General features: G+C 37.8%; 2 protein-coding genes across 3 annotated transcripts; one reads left to right on the top strand and one right to left on the bottom strand.

Annotated features, from left to right (window-relative positions):
* Window positions 1–5,391: 5,391 nt before the first annotated feature.
* Window positions 5,392–10,800, top strand: LOC109212629 (periodic tryptophan protein 2 homolog). Of its 2 annotated transcripts, none has more exons than XM_019376295.1 (8): window positions 5,392–6,823; window positions 7,227–7,478; window positions 7,599–7,691; window positions 7,879–8,250; window positions 8,941–9,285; window positions 9,516–9,743; window positions 9,838–10,035; window positions 10,206–10,800. In XM_019376295.1, exons 1-7 carry the CDS (start codon window positions 5,594–5,596, stop codon window positions 10,006–10,008), a joined length of 2,691 nt encoding a protein of 896 aa, XP_019231840.1. In that variant the 5' UTR covers window positions 5,392–5,593; the 3' UTR covers window positions 10,009–10,035; window positions 10,206–10,800. The 2 variants fall into 2 exon arrangements, with proteins under 2 accessions (XP_019231840.1, XP_019231841.1); XM_019376296.1 differs by having other exon boundaries at window positions 10,239–10,800.
* A 4,613-nt stretch (window positions 10,801–15,413) lies between these two features.
* On the bottom strand, window positions 15,414–16,022 carry LOC109212627. Its single transcript, XM_019376294.1, has one exon. The coding sequence runs from the start codon at window positions 16,020–16,022 to the stop codon at window positions 15,414–15,416; it is 609 nt and encodes a 202-aa protein (XP_019231839.1).
* Window positions 16,023–18,323: the final 2,301 nt, after the last annotated feature.

Genomic DNA, 18,323 nt, shown 5'->3' on the forward strand with positions numbered 1-18,323 from the left:
AGTTCTCCCCCTAAACACGACTCTCAAGCCTCATATGGCTAATTTATGGATGCTACTGAATAAGAATGATGGATCTTCAATTTATAGAGCTCCAAACATTTTCCTACAAGAAAATGGACTAGCCAAATATGGAAGAATTATATTTTCCTTCTAGGAAAAAAAACCTAATTATGGTAAATATGTTGTCCTTTCCTTCATGAAATAGGAAAACCAATTATGGTAAGAAAGTCTGGACAAACACCTAACAATATATTCTGGAGCTACCTCACATGTCACACCAAGAAAAGATTTTTTCTCGTCTTATACTCATGTTGATTCTGGAGTGTTAAAGATGGACAATGTCAGTGAAGTTAAGGTGTTTGGTGTTGGCACAGTTTGTTTGAAAACTAATAATGGTTCAACGTTAGTTCCTCAAGATGTCAAGCATGCTCCTAACTTTCCTTTCAAGTTGATCTCCGCGGGAAGATTAGACGATGAAGGTTACCATAATACCCTCTTTAATGGCCAATGGAAGCTCACCAAGGGCTCGTTAGTAGTGGCTCGAGGAGTCAAATCTGGTCAAGTATGTGTGACACAAGGCTCTATTCTTAATGACTCCATAAATCTGGTGGAAAGTGATACTCTATCAGAATTGTGGCACCGAAGACCGAGTCATATGAGCGAGAGGGGAATTACGTGTTTGGCTAAGAAAAGTTTGCTTTCTGGAGTGAAACAAGCAAAGCTGAAAAGGTGTATCTATTGTTTATCTGGCAAATAGAAAAGGGTTTCCTTTCATAGCCATCCTCCCTCAAGAAAGCCCGATTTATTGAGCTAGTACACTCTGATTTGTGTGGTCCTTTTAAAGTAAAGTCAAAAGGTGGTGCATTTTACTTTGTGACCTTCATTGATGATCATTCTCGTAAGCTATGGGTGTATCCTTTAAAATCTAAAGATCAAGCACTTAGCGTGTTTAAGGAATTTCAGGCCTTAGCTGAGAGACAGAGGGGAAAATTAAAATGTATTCGCACTGACAATGGTGGTGAATATTGTGGTCCCTTTGATAACTATTGCATGGAAAAAGGAATTTGTCATCAGAAAACTCCGCCCAAGACACCTCAGTTGAATGGTTTGGCAGAGAGGATGAATAAAACTCTAGTTGAGAGTTAGATGCTTGCTTTCAGAAGCTAAACTTCCAAATGCATTTTGGGCGGACACACTTAATACTGTTGCCTATGTTATCAATTTGTCTCCTGCTGTTGCTTTGGATGGTGATGTCCCAGACATAGTTTGGTTTCCCAAAGATGTTTCTTATGATTACCTAAGAGTTTTTGGGTGTAAAACTTGTGTGCATGTTCCTAAAGATGAGAGATCGAAACTGGACGTCAAAACTAAGCAGTGCATCTTTATCGGTTATGGTCAAGATGAATTAGGGTATCGTTTCTATGATCTAGTTGACAATAAACTTATTAGAAGTCGTGATGCAATATTCTGTGAAGATCAAACTATTGAAGATATTGACAAAGCCGAAAGGATATATTCTCAGAGTAATTAGAGCTTAGTTGATATTGATCCAGTTTCAATTGCTAAGGCACCTATTGCACATGAAGGAACCCAAGACAATGATGGAGATAGTGACCAAGATCAAAATGATCACCATGGTGTAGATGTTATTGATGCTCCAGTTGATGAAGTTGTGGTTGATCAACAACCAATTCCTCCTCAGGTAACTACTTCGAATGCTCCTGAAACCTCTCTTAGAAGATCTACAAGGGAGAAGCAAAATTCCATGCGCTGTCCTCCTGATGGGTATGTACTTTTGACTGACATGGGAGAACCTGAGAATTATGATGAAGCCATGCAGGATGCGATGAAGATCACTCCATGAGAATGACACGTATGAGTTAGTAAAATTGCCGAAAGGTAAGAGAGCTTTATCTAACAAATGGATATTCAGAATAAAGCAAGATAACCATACCTCTGCGCCTAGATACAAAGCGAGGTTAGTTGTTAAAGGTTTTGGCCAGAAGAAGGGAGTTGACTTTGATAAAATTTTCTCCCCTGTTGTGAAGATGTTTTTTATTCGTGTGGTTCTAGGCTTAGCTGGAAGTCTAGATTTAGAGGTTGAGCAGATGGATGTCAAGACTGCTTTTCTTCATGGTGATTTAGATGAGGAGATTTATATGGAGCAACCTGAGGGTTTTGTAACTAAGGAAAAAGAAAATTATGTATGCAAATTGAAAAAGTGCCTGTATGGATTGAAACAAGCTCCAAGGCAATGGTATTTGAAGTTTGAATCTGTCATAGAAGAACAAGGGTACAAGAAAACTTCTTCGGACCACTGTGTATTCTTCCAGAAGTTCTCTGATGATAATTTTATTATTTTATTGCTTTATGTGGATGACATGCTTATTATTGGAAAGAATAAATCCAGAATTGCAGTCCTTAAGAAGCAGTTGAGCAAATCGTTTGCGATGAAGGACTTGGGGCCAGCTAAGAAAATCTTGGGCATTCAAATCCACCAACACAGAGATAGAAAGGAGTTATTTCCGTCCCAAAAGCAATACATTGAGAAGGTATTCAAGAGGTTCAATATGATAGATGCAAAAGTGGTTAGTACTCCTCTACCTAAACACTTCAAATTAAGTATTAGTTAGAGTCCATCTACTGATGAAGAGAAAAAGGATATGTCTCGTATTCCTTACTCTTCTGCCGTTGGTAGCTTGATGTATGTTATAGTTTGCACTAGACCAATTATTGCACATGCCGTTGGTACTGTTAGTAGATTCCTTTCTAATCCTGAAAAAGAACATTGAGATGCAGTAAAATGGATATTAAGGTATTTGAAAGGTACTGCAGATTTAAAGTTGTGCTTTGGCAATGGCAAGCTTGAACTTGTTTGTTACACAGACTCTGATTTAGGAGGCAGTCTTGATAATTCAAGATCTACTTCCGGCTATTTGATCACTTTTGCAGGGGGAGTGGTTTCTTGACAATCTAGACTACAGAAGTGCATAGCTCTATCCACCACAAAAGCCGAATATATTGCTGTCACAGAAGGTGCTAAAGAACTATTATGGATGAAGGAGTTTATATAATGATCTTGGCTTTGAGCAGCCAAGGTACATCTTATTTTGTGATAATCAGAGTGCTATCTGTCTCACCAAGCACTCCACTTTTCATTCTAAGACCAAACATATAAATAGAAAGTACCATTGGATAAGAATGGCCGTGGAAGAGAAATTATTTGAGGTTGAGAAGATACACACTTATGAAAATCTTTCGGATATGCTGACAAAGGTAGTGGTTGCAGATAAACATGAATTTTGCAGAAAATTGGCAGGCATGAAGCCTGTTAATAGTTCCTCTATATGAAGACATATTTGGCCTATTGGCTGGAGGGGGAGTTTGTTGGGAACATGCCCATGTTGTCCAGCCAAAGGCCCAATGGCCTAATCCTATTCTCTTTTGGTTTTCATTCCTATTTGGAATTGGATTCGGTTTTTATTCCTATTTAGAGTTGGTTTTGGCTTTAAGAGAAAGCACCACTCATGATCTATAAATAGGACAACCTTGGAGAAATATTCCATGCTTATTGATACAAGCCTTTGAAAGACTTATGCACATAAGAGTGATTTTTGAGAGAGCTTTCATCAAGAGAGAAGAAAGAAGAAAAGTATTTGTTTTGATGCAGATTTTTATTCCGACCAGCCAACTTCAAATCACGTTTTCCGATTTGTTAACCGTTGGATCGGGCTGAAATTTTGACTGAGTGTTCGTAACATCTTGATCTTTGGTTTGAACAGTGGAGTTCGAATTTGGTGGCCCATAGCATCTGATATCGAGCCTCGAACAACAGCTTTGTTTTTGTGGATTCTCCTTTTTCTTCAATTGATTAGTTGTTGCTCTTGTTGCTATTGTTGCTCCGTGTTTGACACTTGTTGTGTAGCCAATTTAGAGAACTTTTGTAACCCTCTTATTGTTATTGTGGAGTTTTTTGGATCTTTGTGATCCCGTGGTTTTTACCTTCGATTTGTAGGATTTTCCATGTTAAAATTTGGTGTTCTTTATCTTCTTTATTTTCGGGTTTGCCTCTTCCTTGACATAACAATTATATATATTTAGTTTGAAAATTTTCTACTCTAAATTAAGCCATATTTTTTCGTAATACAACTACCAATGGACATTTAATTCTCAATTGTGAGCTTTGTTAGTGTCCCTTTCATATTCTTTCCCTCTCCTTCAAAAGAAAAAGAACTTCATAATATGAATTAAGTACTAAATTTCTACCGTTCTCTTGATCGAATTTATAGTTTAGTAGAACAGTCAAATCTCTCTATAATAATTTTGTTTGTCCTAGATACTTTTGGATGTTATAGCGAATTGCTTTGATAAAAAATATATACTCCCTCCGTTTCATATTAAATGAGGTACTTTCCTTTTTAGTCTGTTCCAAAACAAATGACACATTTCTAAATTTGGAAATAATTCAACTTTAAACTCTTTCATTTTACCCATTTACCCTTAATGAGAAACTTTTATAGTCACACAAATGTCATGGCCCTACAAACTTTTTACCTCTTAAGCTTCTAAGACCACAAGTTTCAAAAGTCTTCTTTTTTTTTCTTAAACTCCGTGCCGAGTCGAACTACCTCATCTAATATGAAACGGAGGGAGTATTATAATAGAACATAAAATTTAGTTCCGAAAAAACTTGATATAGTGAAGTAAGAGATCTAACTGGACTCACATAATTGATGCAAGTTTGAACGTCGCATTCTCATTATTTCTCGTCCCTTCCCTTTATATATATAAAAAAAAAGAATTAAAAAAATGAATAAATGCAAATAACTATGTCCATGGTTTTACAATAGGCACTACGATATCAACAACTTTCATGGTTTTACCTTTGGTACCCCTTTATCATTTGACATGTTAGCATTTCCCGAAGAGAAAAACAAAAAAAGCTTAGCAATTATCATATTCGAGGAATATGCGTACATGTTACTAACATTTATTTTAAATGCTAAAATTAAATTGTTTAATTTTGTGTAACCATGAATGTTCATACATATTTTCTTTCTTTTGAAGTGGTGTAAGCTTGATCATACTAAAATGATAAATATACGTAATAAAATTAATTATTTTATATTAATTGATTTGATGTAAATATATGTGCGTATAATTATTGTAGAAATGACACCAGGTAGCCACTCTAAAGGACTGCTGTTTAGCAATCCTACATTTCAGTTTTTCAATTAAAATTTTCAGGATAAAAATGTGTTGATAGTCCTGAAGTTAAAATTTTTAGTTTAAATATCATAATAAAATAAATAATGACTAATTTCTAAATAGCACCCATGAGATCGAGTGCACTTGCCCCGTAATATTTAAGAAGTCTCAACCGTTTAAAAATTGGGTTTGACCCGAAAAAGAAAAAAGCAGAACCGGCAGTTTCAATTTAGGGTTTAAAAAACTGCCGTCGTCTTAACTAGGGGTTTAGCAACGCCGGTAATATTTTATGCTTCGCTGTGCCACTACTGTCTTCGTCAATTACTACTTCACTTCCTCATCTCTCTCTACTATACTCATACCCTCGATTCTTACTGTATAATCCATGAATTACCGGTTCCAGAACCTTCTCGGAGCTCCTTACAGAGGCGGCAATGCCGTTGTAGTGAACAACACACTTCTAGTTTCCCCCGTCGGTAACCGTGTCTCCGTCACTGACCTCATCAAATCCGAAACCATCACGTTGCCGTCCCAGTCCTCCTCCAATCTTCGCCGATTCGCGGCGTCGCCTGACGGCGTATTCCTCCTCGCTATCGACGAAAACAACCGTTGCCTCTTCATCAACCTCCGCCGCCGCGCTGTCCTTCACCGCATCACATTCAAGCATCCCGTTGCGGCTGCCAAGTTTAGCCCCAACGGACAGCTCATCGCCGTTGCTGCCGGTAAGCTCCTGCAAATTTGGCGCTCGCCTGGTTTTAGAAAAGAGTTCTTTCCGTTTGAGTTGATTAGGACATTCTCCGATTGTAATGATAAAATCACGTCGCTAGATTGGAGCCCTGATTCTGATTACGTGCTGGCCGGGTCTAAAGACCTAACTGTGAGGCTCTTTTGTTTGAAAAAATCAGTTAAATATAATAAGCCGTTTCTATTTTTAGGCCATAGGGATGTGATTATAGGTGCTTTCTTTGGAACTGATAAGAAAACTAATAAGGTTTGTAGAGTTTATACCGTATCCCGTGATGGTGCCATTTTTAGCTGGGGCTGCAGTGAAATTGATGGAAATGGAAATTTTGATGAACCAGTGGAGGTTATTTCAGAGCCAGAATCACCAGGTACACCAGACCAAGTGCAAGGGAATAATGTAGAAGCTGATAGTGGTGGAGCGGTTAAAAAAAGGAAGAATTTTGATGGGAAAGATGGTGATACATTGGACGTAGAAGATAGATTTCAGTTGCACAGACTGAAATGGGAGTTGATAAAGAAAGACTTCTTCATGCAAGCACCAGCAAAGTTATCGGCTTGTGATTATCATAGGGGTCTTGATATGATCGTTGTTGGTTTTTCTAATGGGGTCTTTGGTCTGTATCAAATGCCTGATTTCGTGTGCATTCACTTGTTGTCCATCTCGAGAGAGAAGATTACCACGGCTGTTTTTAATGATCTCGGGAATTGGTTGACTTTCGGATGTGCAAGGCTCGGACAGTTGCTTGTATGGGAGTGGAAGTCAGAGAGTTACATACTGAAGCAACAGGGGCACTATTTTGATGTAAACTGCCTTGCATATTCACCGGATTCTCAGCTCTTGGCCACTGGAGCAGATGATAACAAAATTAAGGTAAAGGGATTTAGAGGTGCTTTTATGTGTGAAAATGATTGTTTAGCTTATGCACTGTCAATGGTAGTGTAATTAGTTTATGCAAGTTATGTAAAGAGTTTCAGAAGTAGTAGTCACGGCATATGAGGCAAAACTTGAAGATAGCATCTATTGTAGTTTGCTAGGGACACCATAGTTATAAGCTCATGTAGTATTTCAATCCATCAAACTACTGAAGCAACCATTTCTTTCAGGTTATATTTTCAAATTGTTTATATAGGAGGACTCTGTGTGTATTGTAGATTGCTAGAACCTAATGATTCCCTCTTTTTTCTACCTAATAATTCCCACTTTTCTCCATCTTCAGTTTCACTTAACATAGGTCTACACTAAAGCTAAAATATTCGCTATCTATGCTTTGCAGGTCTGGACTGTTTCATCGGGTTTCTGCTTTGTAACATTCTCTGAGCACACAAATGCAGTTGCTGCACTTCATTTCATGGCTAGCAACCATTGTCTATTAAGTGCCTCTTTGGATGGGACAGTTCGCGCGTGGGATCTCTTCAGATATAGAAACTTCAGAACATTTACTACCCCTACATCTAAGCAATTTGTTTCTTTAGCTTCTGATCAGAGTGGTGAAGTGATATGTGCTGGAACCCTTGACTCATTTGAGGTACTACGGTTCTGATTGTGTTTTGATCATGCATTGTACCATTATTTGTTTTTAATAATTATAATATTATCTTCTGTTTTGCTATTGATGCAAATATATTATCTTTGGTTTTTTTCATAGATCTTTGTCTGGTCAATGAAGACGGGCAGATTGCTAGATGTTCTTAGCGGTCATGAGGGTCCTGTTCATGGGCTAATGTTTTCTCCTTCTAATGTGAGTATTTTTCTAATTCAAGATTCAGGAAATATTTTTTTATAAATAAAAAGGAATATTTTAGGTCAGGTTATGTCCCTATTTTCATTCCTCTACACTGTCATTGACAATATTTTGCTATGCACCATAAATCAATATAGTCCATTAATTTTGTAGAGCGTGATTAACTTTTTCTGGTTTTCCATAGGCTATTTTGGCTTCCTCGTCATGGGACAAAACTGTTCGCTTGTGGGACGTATTTGAAGGAAAAGGAGCAGTTGAAACATTTCCTCACACTCATGATGTCCTCACAGCTGTTTATCGTCCTGATGGAAAGCAGCTGGCATGTAGCACCCTGGATGGACATATTCATTTCTGGGATCCAATTGAGGGTCTGCTGATGTACACAATTGAAGGCCGAAGGGATATTGCAGGTGGACGTCTCATGACTGATCGTAGATCAGCAGCTAACTCAACTTCTGGAAAGTGCTTCACAACCTTGTGTTATTCTGCTGATGGGAGCTATATATTAGCTGGTGGAAATAGCAAATACATTTGTATGTATGATGTTGCTGATCAGGTGTGTGGTTTCTTTCGATGTTACATATTATTGCTTAGGGAAGCTGGTATTAAATATACTGCATGATCTTTTGAATTAATGTATTCTCTCTTAGCTAATAAGTTTTTTTTAAAACCCAATAAAACAATTTTATAATTGCCTTCGCTTACTTCCCAAAATAGGGATATGACAACTATTGTGTAAGATGTGCTCAAATTGAATTAAGTTTGATTTGGTAGTGGGTTAGTGTCTTCTTCATCTCTTAAGTAGGTTTGTTCTATTGTTGAGTTTGAACTGAAAAGCTTGTAGATTCATTGATTATATGTTGCTATTTATTTGTACTTATTGTTTTTGTAAAACTTACCCTAGTTTATAGATTGCTTAAGTGATTCCCAAAGTCAATGTTGTCACGTGAATTGCGATATATAGAATAAAAAGATACAGGTACAAACAGACCTCTGAAATACAAAAGCTTATGAGCAATCATTATGTTCTGATTGTTGATAGTTGTGAAGACCCATGGTGTTAATAATTTTATACCTATGTTAGTGATTAGAGATGGATAAAATCTTTCCCAAATTACTTTTCTCGATTGGTACCTCTTGTTTCGTGCTGATATGAGATTTTTGTGTCATGATCCTGTAAAAATTCTTCTCTTGCTTTTGAGTGCATCATTGCTTGACTGGGAAAGAAAATCCTATTACCTTGCAGGTGTTGCTGCGTCGCTTCCAGATAACCCACAATCTTTCCTTGGATGGGGTTCTGGACATTTTGAACTCCAAAAACATGACAGAGAGTGGTCCGCTCAATCTAATTGATGATGATAATAGTGATACTGAAGAAGGCATTGATAAGCAAGTGAGAAATAAATTGGCATATGACTTGCCTGGGTCAATGCCCAACCATGGAAGACCAGTTATTCGTACAAAATGCCTGAGAATTGCCCCGACTGGCAGGAGTTGGGCAGCTGCAACTACGGAAGGGGTCTTGATTTATTCTATGGATGAGTCTTTTATCTTTGACCCCACTGATCTGGACATAGATGTTACTCCAGAAGTAAGTCTTCATATAAAATAAACTTCTGAAACCCTTATTATAAAAAGAAAAGTTCTGAAACCATCAGGAGATGTTCATAGACTGAGATTGAAGGAAATGACATCCAAATTTATTGTATCTTGGCTTTCAGAAACAAAAACATCATGTAGATTGGATGAATGACTCTTCAACCATGGCATCCGTGCATAGACACATTTCCATAACACTTATGTATGTACTTTGCTTTACAGGCCGTTGATGCAGCACTAAAAGAAAATCAGACTAGTCGAGCATTGATTCTTAGCTTACGTTTAAATGAAGACGGTTTGATTAAGAAGTGCATTATTGGTGTCGGTCCTGCAGATATACCAGCCGTAGCTTCCTCAGTCCCTGTTAAATATATTCAGAGATTAGTCGAGGCATTGGCATATCTGCTGGAGAACTCCCCGCATTTGGAGTTCATTCTCAGATGGTGTCAGGTTTCTTATAAAATGCTACACCTCTTTGTTCTTCCTTACCCTGACAAGGATTTTACGTATCTGTCAGTTTTTAATCCTTTTGCATGTCTGGTAGGAACTTTGCAAAATCCATGGCCATTCTATTCAGCAGAATTACAGAAACTTGCTTCCTGCTCTAAAATCGTTGCAGAAGGCAATTACTAGGTTGCATCAAGATTTGGCTGATACATGTTCCTCTAATGAATATTTGCTTCGATATTTGTGCTCTGCAAGTGATGCGAAGTGACAGTCTCTTTGCCTTATTGGCTCATTGGTATGCTCCTTCTAGGATTTCTGCTTTTGTTTGTCAACTAGTATAGGACTGTTTATGATATTTGTTTTAATGAAAGACTACAGCTTTAGAAACTTAAATCTTGACAAATGACAATGCTCACTAGTTTCAGGATATTTCAATAGCTTACATATTATTTGCCCCCTTTCCAGTTAATTGGCCAATCTTCTTGATGCTTCCTGTAGCTTTTCAATTGGTGTCATTGGGACCACTGTGAACATGTTCTGGCCATGTATTGCGGGACTAGTATGGAAATTCGGTTGTAACAATTTTATCATGCTTCCAAGAGTTGAGCGACATGAAGTCAACTGGTTCCGTACTATCGTCTTATACTGGAGACAGATTCATGTACTTGAGACAGTAATTGGGGCTTGCAATTCCTCAGCATTCATTAGCTATCGTAAAACCAAGCTTCAGACAGTCAAGATTACTCAACCGTGAACAATTCATTGGACCGAGATGGTAAGAGCATTACTTCTGTCCATGTCTTACAAGATGGTCTGTGTTATTACCGGCTTGTCGAAGCAGTAGGCTAATATTTACATGTCATTTTTGGGCTTGTATTTTGTATGTCAATTTTGGTTTTGGTTTAGATGTGGAAGTTTTTGTTTTTAGGATGTGGAACGAGTCACTTTATACTAGATTAGGAGGCTTCTTGAAATGCCTAAGTTAATCCTAATCTTATTTATCCTTTCTCTTTAATGAACTAAAGCAATCTCACTTCTTTAAGGCAAATTACATTTACAATTCATTCTCTTCTAGAAAGGTCTAACGTCTATTAATTTGATATTGATTCCAAAATTTGGGGTCTATATGTCATCATTGCCTTTTTTCTTGGAAACAATTGACTCAACCATCGTGTAAAAAAAGATTGTAATAGGAACTGCAACGACGCAACTTATGGAGTTGAAGCTAAGGGCAATCGATGGACAAATGATGTGATGCAATTATATCTCTGAAATACATCACTGTACTGTATTTTATATGATAGAAGTGTCAATTTTAGAATGCAAATCGATCATATTGACATGAGGACCATTATGATGAAATTTTCAGCGGAAAACTATGTATAAACAAATCTAAAATCAAAGAAAACAAACAATAAATGTATTGATAAAAAATTACAGTATAAAATCACAATAGTTAACATCAAAATTTGCGAGCCATTTTGATTGAAAAATCATACCTCTTATAAAATATTATTATAAACACTATTTTTCTAAAAGATTGTTAACAGCAGAAAATTCAGTAAAATCAATGAAATTTCGACCTAGGGTTCATCGTGCTTAGAAGAGAGAAGAGAAAGTCTTTTTAATTAGAATGTTATGGAAAAAATGACTGAATGAATCAAAATGTCTAATACAATGTGTAATGCTATATACTTGACCCGGAAGTCCAATTAAGCCCAAAACTACTAAGTGGAAAAACAGAAAAAATTAAATACATACATGTGGGCTCAGCCCAGTACAAATAAAAAATGTAGAATAGTAAACCCATGACTAAGTAATTCCAACACCCCCCCTCAAGTTGGAGGGGGAGAACACCCCCAACTTGGAAAGAAGACCATGATGAGCAGCCCCGGCCAAAACCTTGGTGAAGATATCCGCGAGCTGAGTGGAGGAAGAAGTATGCAGCAAATGAATGAGGCCCTCAACAAGTTTGGCGCGAACAAGATGACAATCCAATTCAATATGTTTAGTGCGCTCATGGAAAACAGGATTCCTCGCAATATGAATGGCAGCTTGGCTGTCAGAAAACAATGGAACAGAAGGACAAGAGACACCCAAATCCAAAAGCAGCCTATGCAGCCAAGTAATTTCCCCAACAGCTTTACTCATAGCCTATACTCAGCCTCAGCAGAAGACATAGACACCACAGGCTGCTTCTTAGACTTCCAGCAAACCAGACTACCCCCCAATAGCAGACAAAAACCAGTGACAGAGCGTCTGGTGTCAGGGCAGGCAGCCCAGTCACTATCACAATAAGCAGCCACAGAAAGATCAGAAGAGTTGTTGAAAAAAACACCAAAATCAGCAGTACCCTTGAGGTATTTTAAAAGATGGAGAGCTGCCTCCAAATGGGGCAGGCAAGGAGACTGCATAAACTGAGACAAGTGTTGAACAACAAAGCATGCCTTGTATTAGTAAGAAAATTAAGTTTGCCCACCAAGGATCTGTAAACTTCAGGTTTAGGGAGAAGACTGCCCCCCTTGGCTTGAAGCTTAGCATTCAAAGGGAGGGGAGAGACCACAGAAGCAACATCTGAACAGTGAAACTCCAAGAGAAGGTCAGAAACAAATTTCTTCTGATGTAAAAGAACCCCATAATCTGAATATGACACCTCAATGCCCAAGAAATAACTGAGTGAGCCAAGATCTTTGATCTTAAATTGATCATCAAGGAAAGACTTTAAGGAAGAAATCTCAGCAGAATCAGTGCCTGTGAGGATAATATCATCCACATAAACGATAAGTACCACAATAGAGCCCCCAGAAACCTTAGTGAAGAGAGAGTAGTCATTAAGAGAATGATGATAGCCCCTAGAAGAAAGAGCTTGGGAGAGCTTGGCATACCATTGCCCGGAGGCCTGCCTAAGCCCATAAAGGGACTTGTGAAGTTTGCAAACCAACTGTCCAGAACTTGAAAGAGGAGTAACTGAGTAACCAGGAGGCAACCTCATGAACACCTCCTCATCAAGGTCACCATGCAGAAAAATATTGTTGACATCAAGTTGGAAGAGGGGCAAATGCTTCTTCATTGCTACAGCAACCACTGTCTTAATAGTGGACATTTTCACCACAGGGGAGAAAGTCTCATGGAAATCAATCCCTTCAACTTGGGTATCACCCCTGACAACCAATCTAGCCTTATACCTTTCAACAGTACCATCAGCCCTATGTTTGATTTTGTACACCCACTTACAACCAATAGGCTTCTTACCAGGAGGCAAGTCAACAATGGACCAAGTGCCATAGGCCTCCAAGGCTGCAAATTCAGCTCTCATGGCATCCTGCCACTCAGGCACAGAGGCAGCCTGAGAATAGGAGGATGGCTCAAACATTAGAGGAACAGATGTAGGAGGAGAAGAGGAAACAGAAAGAGAAGAAGAAGAGGAAAGTGGAAGTTGGCAAACATAATCAGAGAGATAGCCAGGAGGATTATGTGGCCTAGAAGACTTTCTAAGAGGGATAACAGCAGGAGGAGCAGAAGCAACAGGGGAAGAAACATGAAGTGGGGGGATAGGAGAAGGAGGAGTAGGAGAAGGAGGAGAAGGAACATGGTCAAAAGACTGAAAAGTGGAGCTGGGAGGAGCAGAAACACAATCATCAGAAACAGAAGAAGAAGTAAAGGTGTAAGGGGTAGGAAAATCAAAGGAGGGAGTAGAGAAAGGAAAAATGTGTTCATGAAAAAGGACATCTCTGGAAACAAAGGATGACTTGGAGACAAGATTGTATAACTTGTAACCTTTCTTAGCAAAAGGGTACCTCAGAAAAACACAAGGAACAGACCTAAGAGCAAATTTGTCTCTATGGACCTTAGGAATAGTGGTATAACATAAACAACCAAAGGATCTAAGGTGAGAATAAGAAGGAGGCTTCCCATAGAGCAATTCAAAAGGAGTTTTATTCTTCAAGAGAGAGGTGGGGAATCTGTTAATAAGATAAGTGGCAGTGAGGATGCAATCCCCCCAAAAAGAAGCAGGCAACTTGGACTGAAACAACAAGGCCCTGGCAGTTTCTAGCAAGTGTCTGTGTTTTCTTTCGGCAACACCATTTTGCTGAGGAGTGTGAGGGCAAGATGTTTGGTGAATGATCCCTTTTTCTGAAATAATTTAGAACCAGTGGAACTGGACCCCAATTCCCAAGCATTGTCACTCCTAACAATTTGTACATGAGAATGAAAATGAGTTTCTACCATGGCAATGAAACTCTTGAGGAGATCAAAAGCATTGCTTTTGGCTCCCAAAAGGTGAGTCCAGGTTGCCCGAGAGTAGTCATCCACAATGGTGAGGAAATATCTAGCACCATTAGAAGTGGGAGAATGATAGGGGCCCCAGGTATCAACGTGGATCAACTGGAAAGGAGCTGTGGAATGAATGGCACTGTCAGAGAAGATGAGTCTAGTTTGCCTTGCTAGGGGACACACCGAGCAAGGGAAGGATTGTTTGCTAGAAAGAGAGGAACTAATAACAGATATATTCTTCATTCTAGAAAAAGGAATATGCCCAAGCCTAAAATGCCAAAGAACATCCATTTTATTAGAAATAGCATGAGCAGAATTACAATCTGGAGCAACAAAAGTATTTGAAACATCACATGCAACAGAATTATTTGAAACATCACATGTAACAGAATTAGGAAGAGTAAGACCAACACTAGAAACATAATTTGATGAAGTAAACACAGGAATCTACAGCTTGTATAGGCCATTGTCCAGTTTACCAAGAGCCAGTCGTTTCTTCAGAGAAGGGCCTTGTAAGACACACAAAGCCTTAGTAAACTGTGCAATCCCATCAAATTGACTGACCAACTGATGGACTGAAATGAGGTTATATTGAAAACTAGGGACATAAAGCACATTATGCAAAGTGAAATTGGGGAATAAGGTTAGAGAGCCACAATTGTAGACCTTAACCTTGTAGCCATTTGGAAGAGAAACAAGACAAGGAATAGCAAGGGGTTGTATATTAAAGAGAAGAGATTTAAGAGAGGTCATATGATCAGATGCACCAGAATCTATTATCCAATTAGAAAGAGTGACTTGGGAAAACAAAGCAGGTTTAAGTAAAACACTGTGAGTAGCCACCCTACCAGCAAAGTGTGTTGAAGCCATGAGAGATGTAGATGAATCAGGGTTGACATGAGTCTGTTGTAGAAGATGAATCAACTGGGAATATTGTGCCTTTGTCAAACCAGGAACTCCAACAGATGGTTCAGAACAGTTGAGAGGACCAGTAGTTGAATCAGAAATACATTGCTGAGAGGAAGAGAAATCGACTGCCACATGTGCTGAAGCCTTTCTGGGACCAAAAGTTTTAGTGAATTTGAAACCTTGTGGAAAACCATGTAGCTTATAGCATTTCCCAATACTGTGACCAGGCTTCTTACAATATTTGCAAATGATGGATGACTTCTGGGAATCAAAACTCACCCTGGGAGCATATGGTTGTTTGGAAACCCCAGCATTGAAAGAGGCAGATTCTGAAGAAAAGTGGGAAGCAGCAGACACCTGTCTCTGTTTCTCATCACTCAAAAGAATACTGTACATAGTGTCAATGGAAGGAAGAGGCTTTATCATGAGTATGTTGCTCCTAACTTGCACATATGTATCATTGAGTCCCATAAGAAATTGATAGACCCTCTATTCTGCCTCAGACTTGACACTACCACCACATGTACACCTATTGTCTGAGTTAGCAGACAAGGACACAAGCTCATCCCAGAGCTGCTTTAGCTTGTTGAAGTATGCAGCTATGTCAAGAGAGCCCTGAGAGATATGAGCTATCTCTTTTTTCAATTCAAACACCCTTGCACCATCAGCTTGCCCATAACTAGCCTCAAGTTCCTTCCAGATGTCTGTTGCATACTCAGAATACACAACAGTGCGGTGAATGTCCTTAGTAATATAATTGGCAAGCCATGCAACAACCAGGTCATTGCACCTTTGCCATTGGCGAAGTAGAGGATAACCTTCAAGAGGTCTCTCAGAAGTCCCATGAATGAAATCCAACTTGTTCCTAACAAATAAGGCAACTAGGATTGACCTACGCCAACTGCCATAGCAAGAGCCATCAAAAGGCTCAGTAACTAAGGAAGATCCCAACAAATCAGATGGATGCACATATAAGGGATGACATGGGTGTGTGTAATCATCAGGATGAAAAGGAAGACGAGAACTCGGAGTTCCATGATCAAGGGAAGGGGAGTTATCGGAGGTAGAAGAGGTCGAGGTTTCGGTTGTGATGGCCATTAATCAGGAAAAAAACAAAACTTGAAAGAAGAACCAATCTCACACAGATTTAGGTTTCAACCACAAAAGTAACACAAAAAAAACCTAAATCATACAATAGATATGAAGATGAGGAAAGAGTGTACCAAATTCTTCGCAACCGGAAGAATACGGCCTTGTAAACAACTCGCACAAACACTAAATCCGTTGAAATAGTGAAGAAGTCTGACAAATCAGCAAAACCTAACCGAAAATTGAATGAACGAAGAGCTTGAAATTGAAGACGAAATCATCAGAATCGAAACTCCAAAACCTCAATAGACGCCAATCAGCTGAGATAAAGAAACTCTGAAACAACCAATTCTTCAACACACAAAATGAACTAACGGTCGAACAAATTGACGACGAAGAAGAAATCTCCGGTGAAACTCGTCGAGGTTACCATCGGAGAATAGAGAATCACGAGCCTTATGAGATTCCTCGCTCTGATACCATGTTAACAGCAGAAAATCCAGTAAAATCAATGAAATTTCGACCTAGGGTTCATCGTGCTTAGAAGAGAGAAGAGAAAGTCTTTTTATTAGAATGTTCTGGAAAAAATGACTGAATGAACCAAAATGTCTAATACAATGTGTAATGCTATATACTTGACCCGGAAGTCCAACTAAGCCCAAAACCACTAAGTGGAAAAATAGAAAAAATTAAATACATACATGTGGGCTCAACCCAGTACAAATAAAAAATGTAGAATAGTAAACCCATGACTAAGTAATTCCAACAATTTAAGCCGTTTTTAGAACATACCAACGCTTGTGCCTCTTTTAAGAGGAAAAAAAGAGAATGACATTGTGTAACCGTTCTCAAAATAATAGACGAAAAAATGTAAGAAAAATTTATATTTTTTTGTATATATATATATATATATATATATATAAGAATTTTATACATTCTTTCGGCTACCGAATGTAGACAATTTCTGGCGCATAAAAAAATAAAAACAAAAAAAAACGTATAATTTTTCATCATGTGATACTCTCCTTATGCATTAATTCAAAGTACCAAAATCATGATGGTTTTAGACTACAACAAATATATATGATTTCTCCTTTTTAGGTTTACTAGTCTCTATATCACGTGCCTCACACGTGTAACCCCTAAAACTATTGCAAAACATAGATAGGAAAAATATTACTATGAGAAATATTTTTATGATAAGATATTGCATTTCGTGCCAGTTTTAGAAGATGGTGTACCGGATATTAGCATTCAAAGAGAAGACCCACATAAGAAAATATAATGAAGTAATTTGGTAATAAAATACCAATATAAAATTAGGTTAGAACTTATTCGTATTGAATGTTTATATCAAGCAAATAAATATATGACTCGTGAAAGAAGTACAACACAAATAGAAAAAGGAAAGAAATTGTGTATTTTAAATTCCACCGCCGAAAGGTTTTACTTTAAGAACTTAGTGGTTTTAACAGAAGGAAATGAGTCCCAACAGAAATAAGGTTTTGCTTTGAAACTTTTAGAGTTTCTATTTCTGGTTAATTAAAGTTACTTCCTCCGTCTCAAATTATCTGTCGTGTTTTCTTAAAAGAGTTGTCTCATATTATTTGGCATTTTAGAAGTCCAGGACAGAATAAATTATATTTTTCAGTTTACCCTTAATAATAATTGTTCTTGAAAATGGAGATAACTTATAAATAGAATAAATATTCAATAAAGAGAGATTATATCTTATAACATAAAGAAGGATAAAATAGTCCAGCCTTCCTCCTAATTAGTGTTTCTTAAGAGGTGTGTAAAAGAGAAACACGATAGATAATTTGAGACGGTGGGAGTAAAAAATTGAATCCCAACTTGAAAAAACTTTCCTTGGAACTCTGCAAATCGATTGTAATTACAATGTTATTCAAAGGAAAAAAATATTCATTTAATAATAACAGGTGTGGTACAATCAAATAGGTATATTTCGTCTTTATCCGAATTATTGTTATTTAAAAATTGATATATTTTTGTCGCTCAATATTTTGCTTCTATCTATGATTGCTACATTCTCTCCCTTGAAAATAAATAACACGGCTAATACCCTAGGTATTTTATCTTCATTAAAATTAGAATTAAACATTAAAAAAACTTTAATTTAAATCCTCGGTCCTAATATCCTAGGTATTTTATCTTCTTGAAAATAAATTAGACATTATTATAACTTTAGTTAAATTCCCTGTCCTACATTCTCTCCTTTGTCCGCTCATAAAGTCGGTATTTTATACCCTTTGAAGCTACATTGCTCCTAATAATGGACGATTCCAACGC

This window comes from Nicotiana attenuata, unplaced genomic scaffold, assembly GCF_001879085.1.
Source record: "Nicotiana attenuata strain UT unplaced genomic scaffold, NIATTr2, whole genome shotgun sequence".
Lineage (NCBI taxonomy): Eukaryota > Viridiplantae > Streptophyta > Magnoliopsida > Solanales > Solanaceae > Nicotiana > Nicotiana attenuata.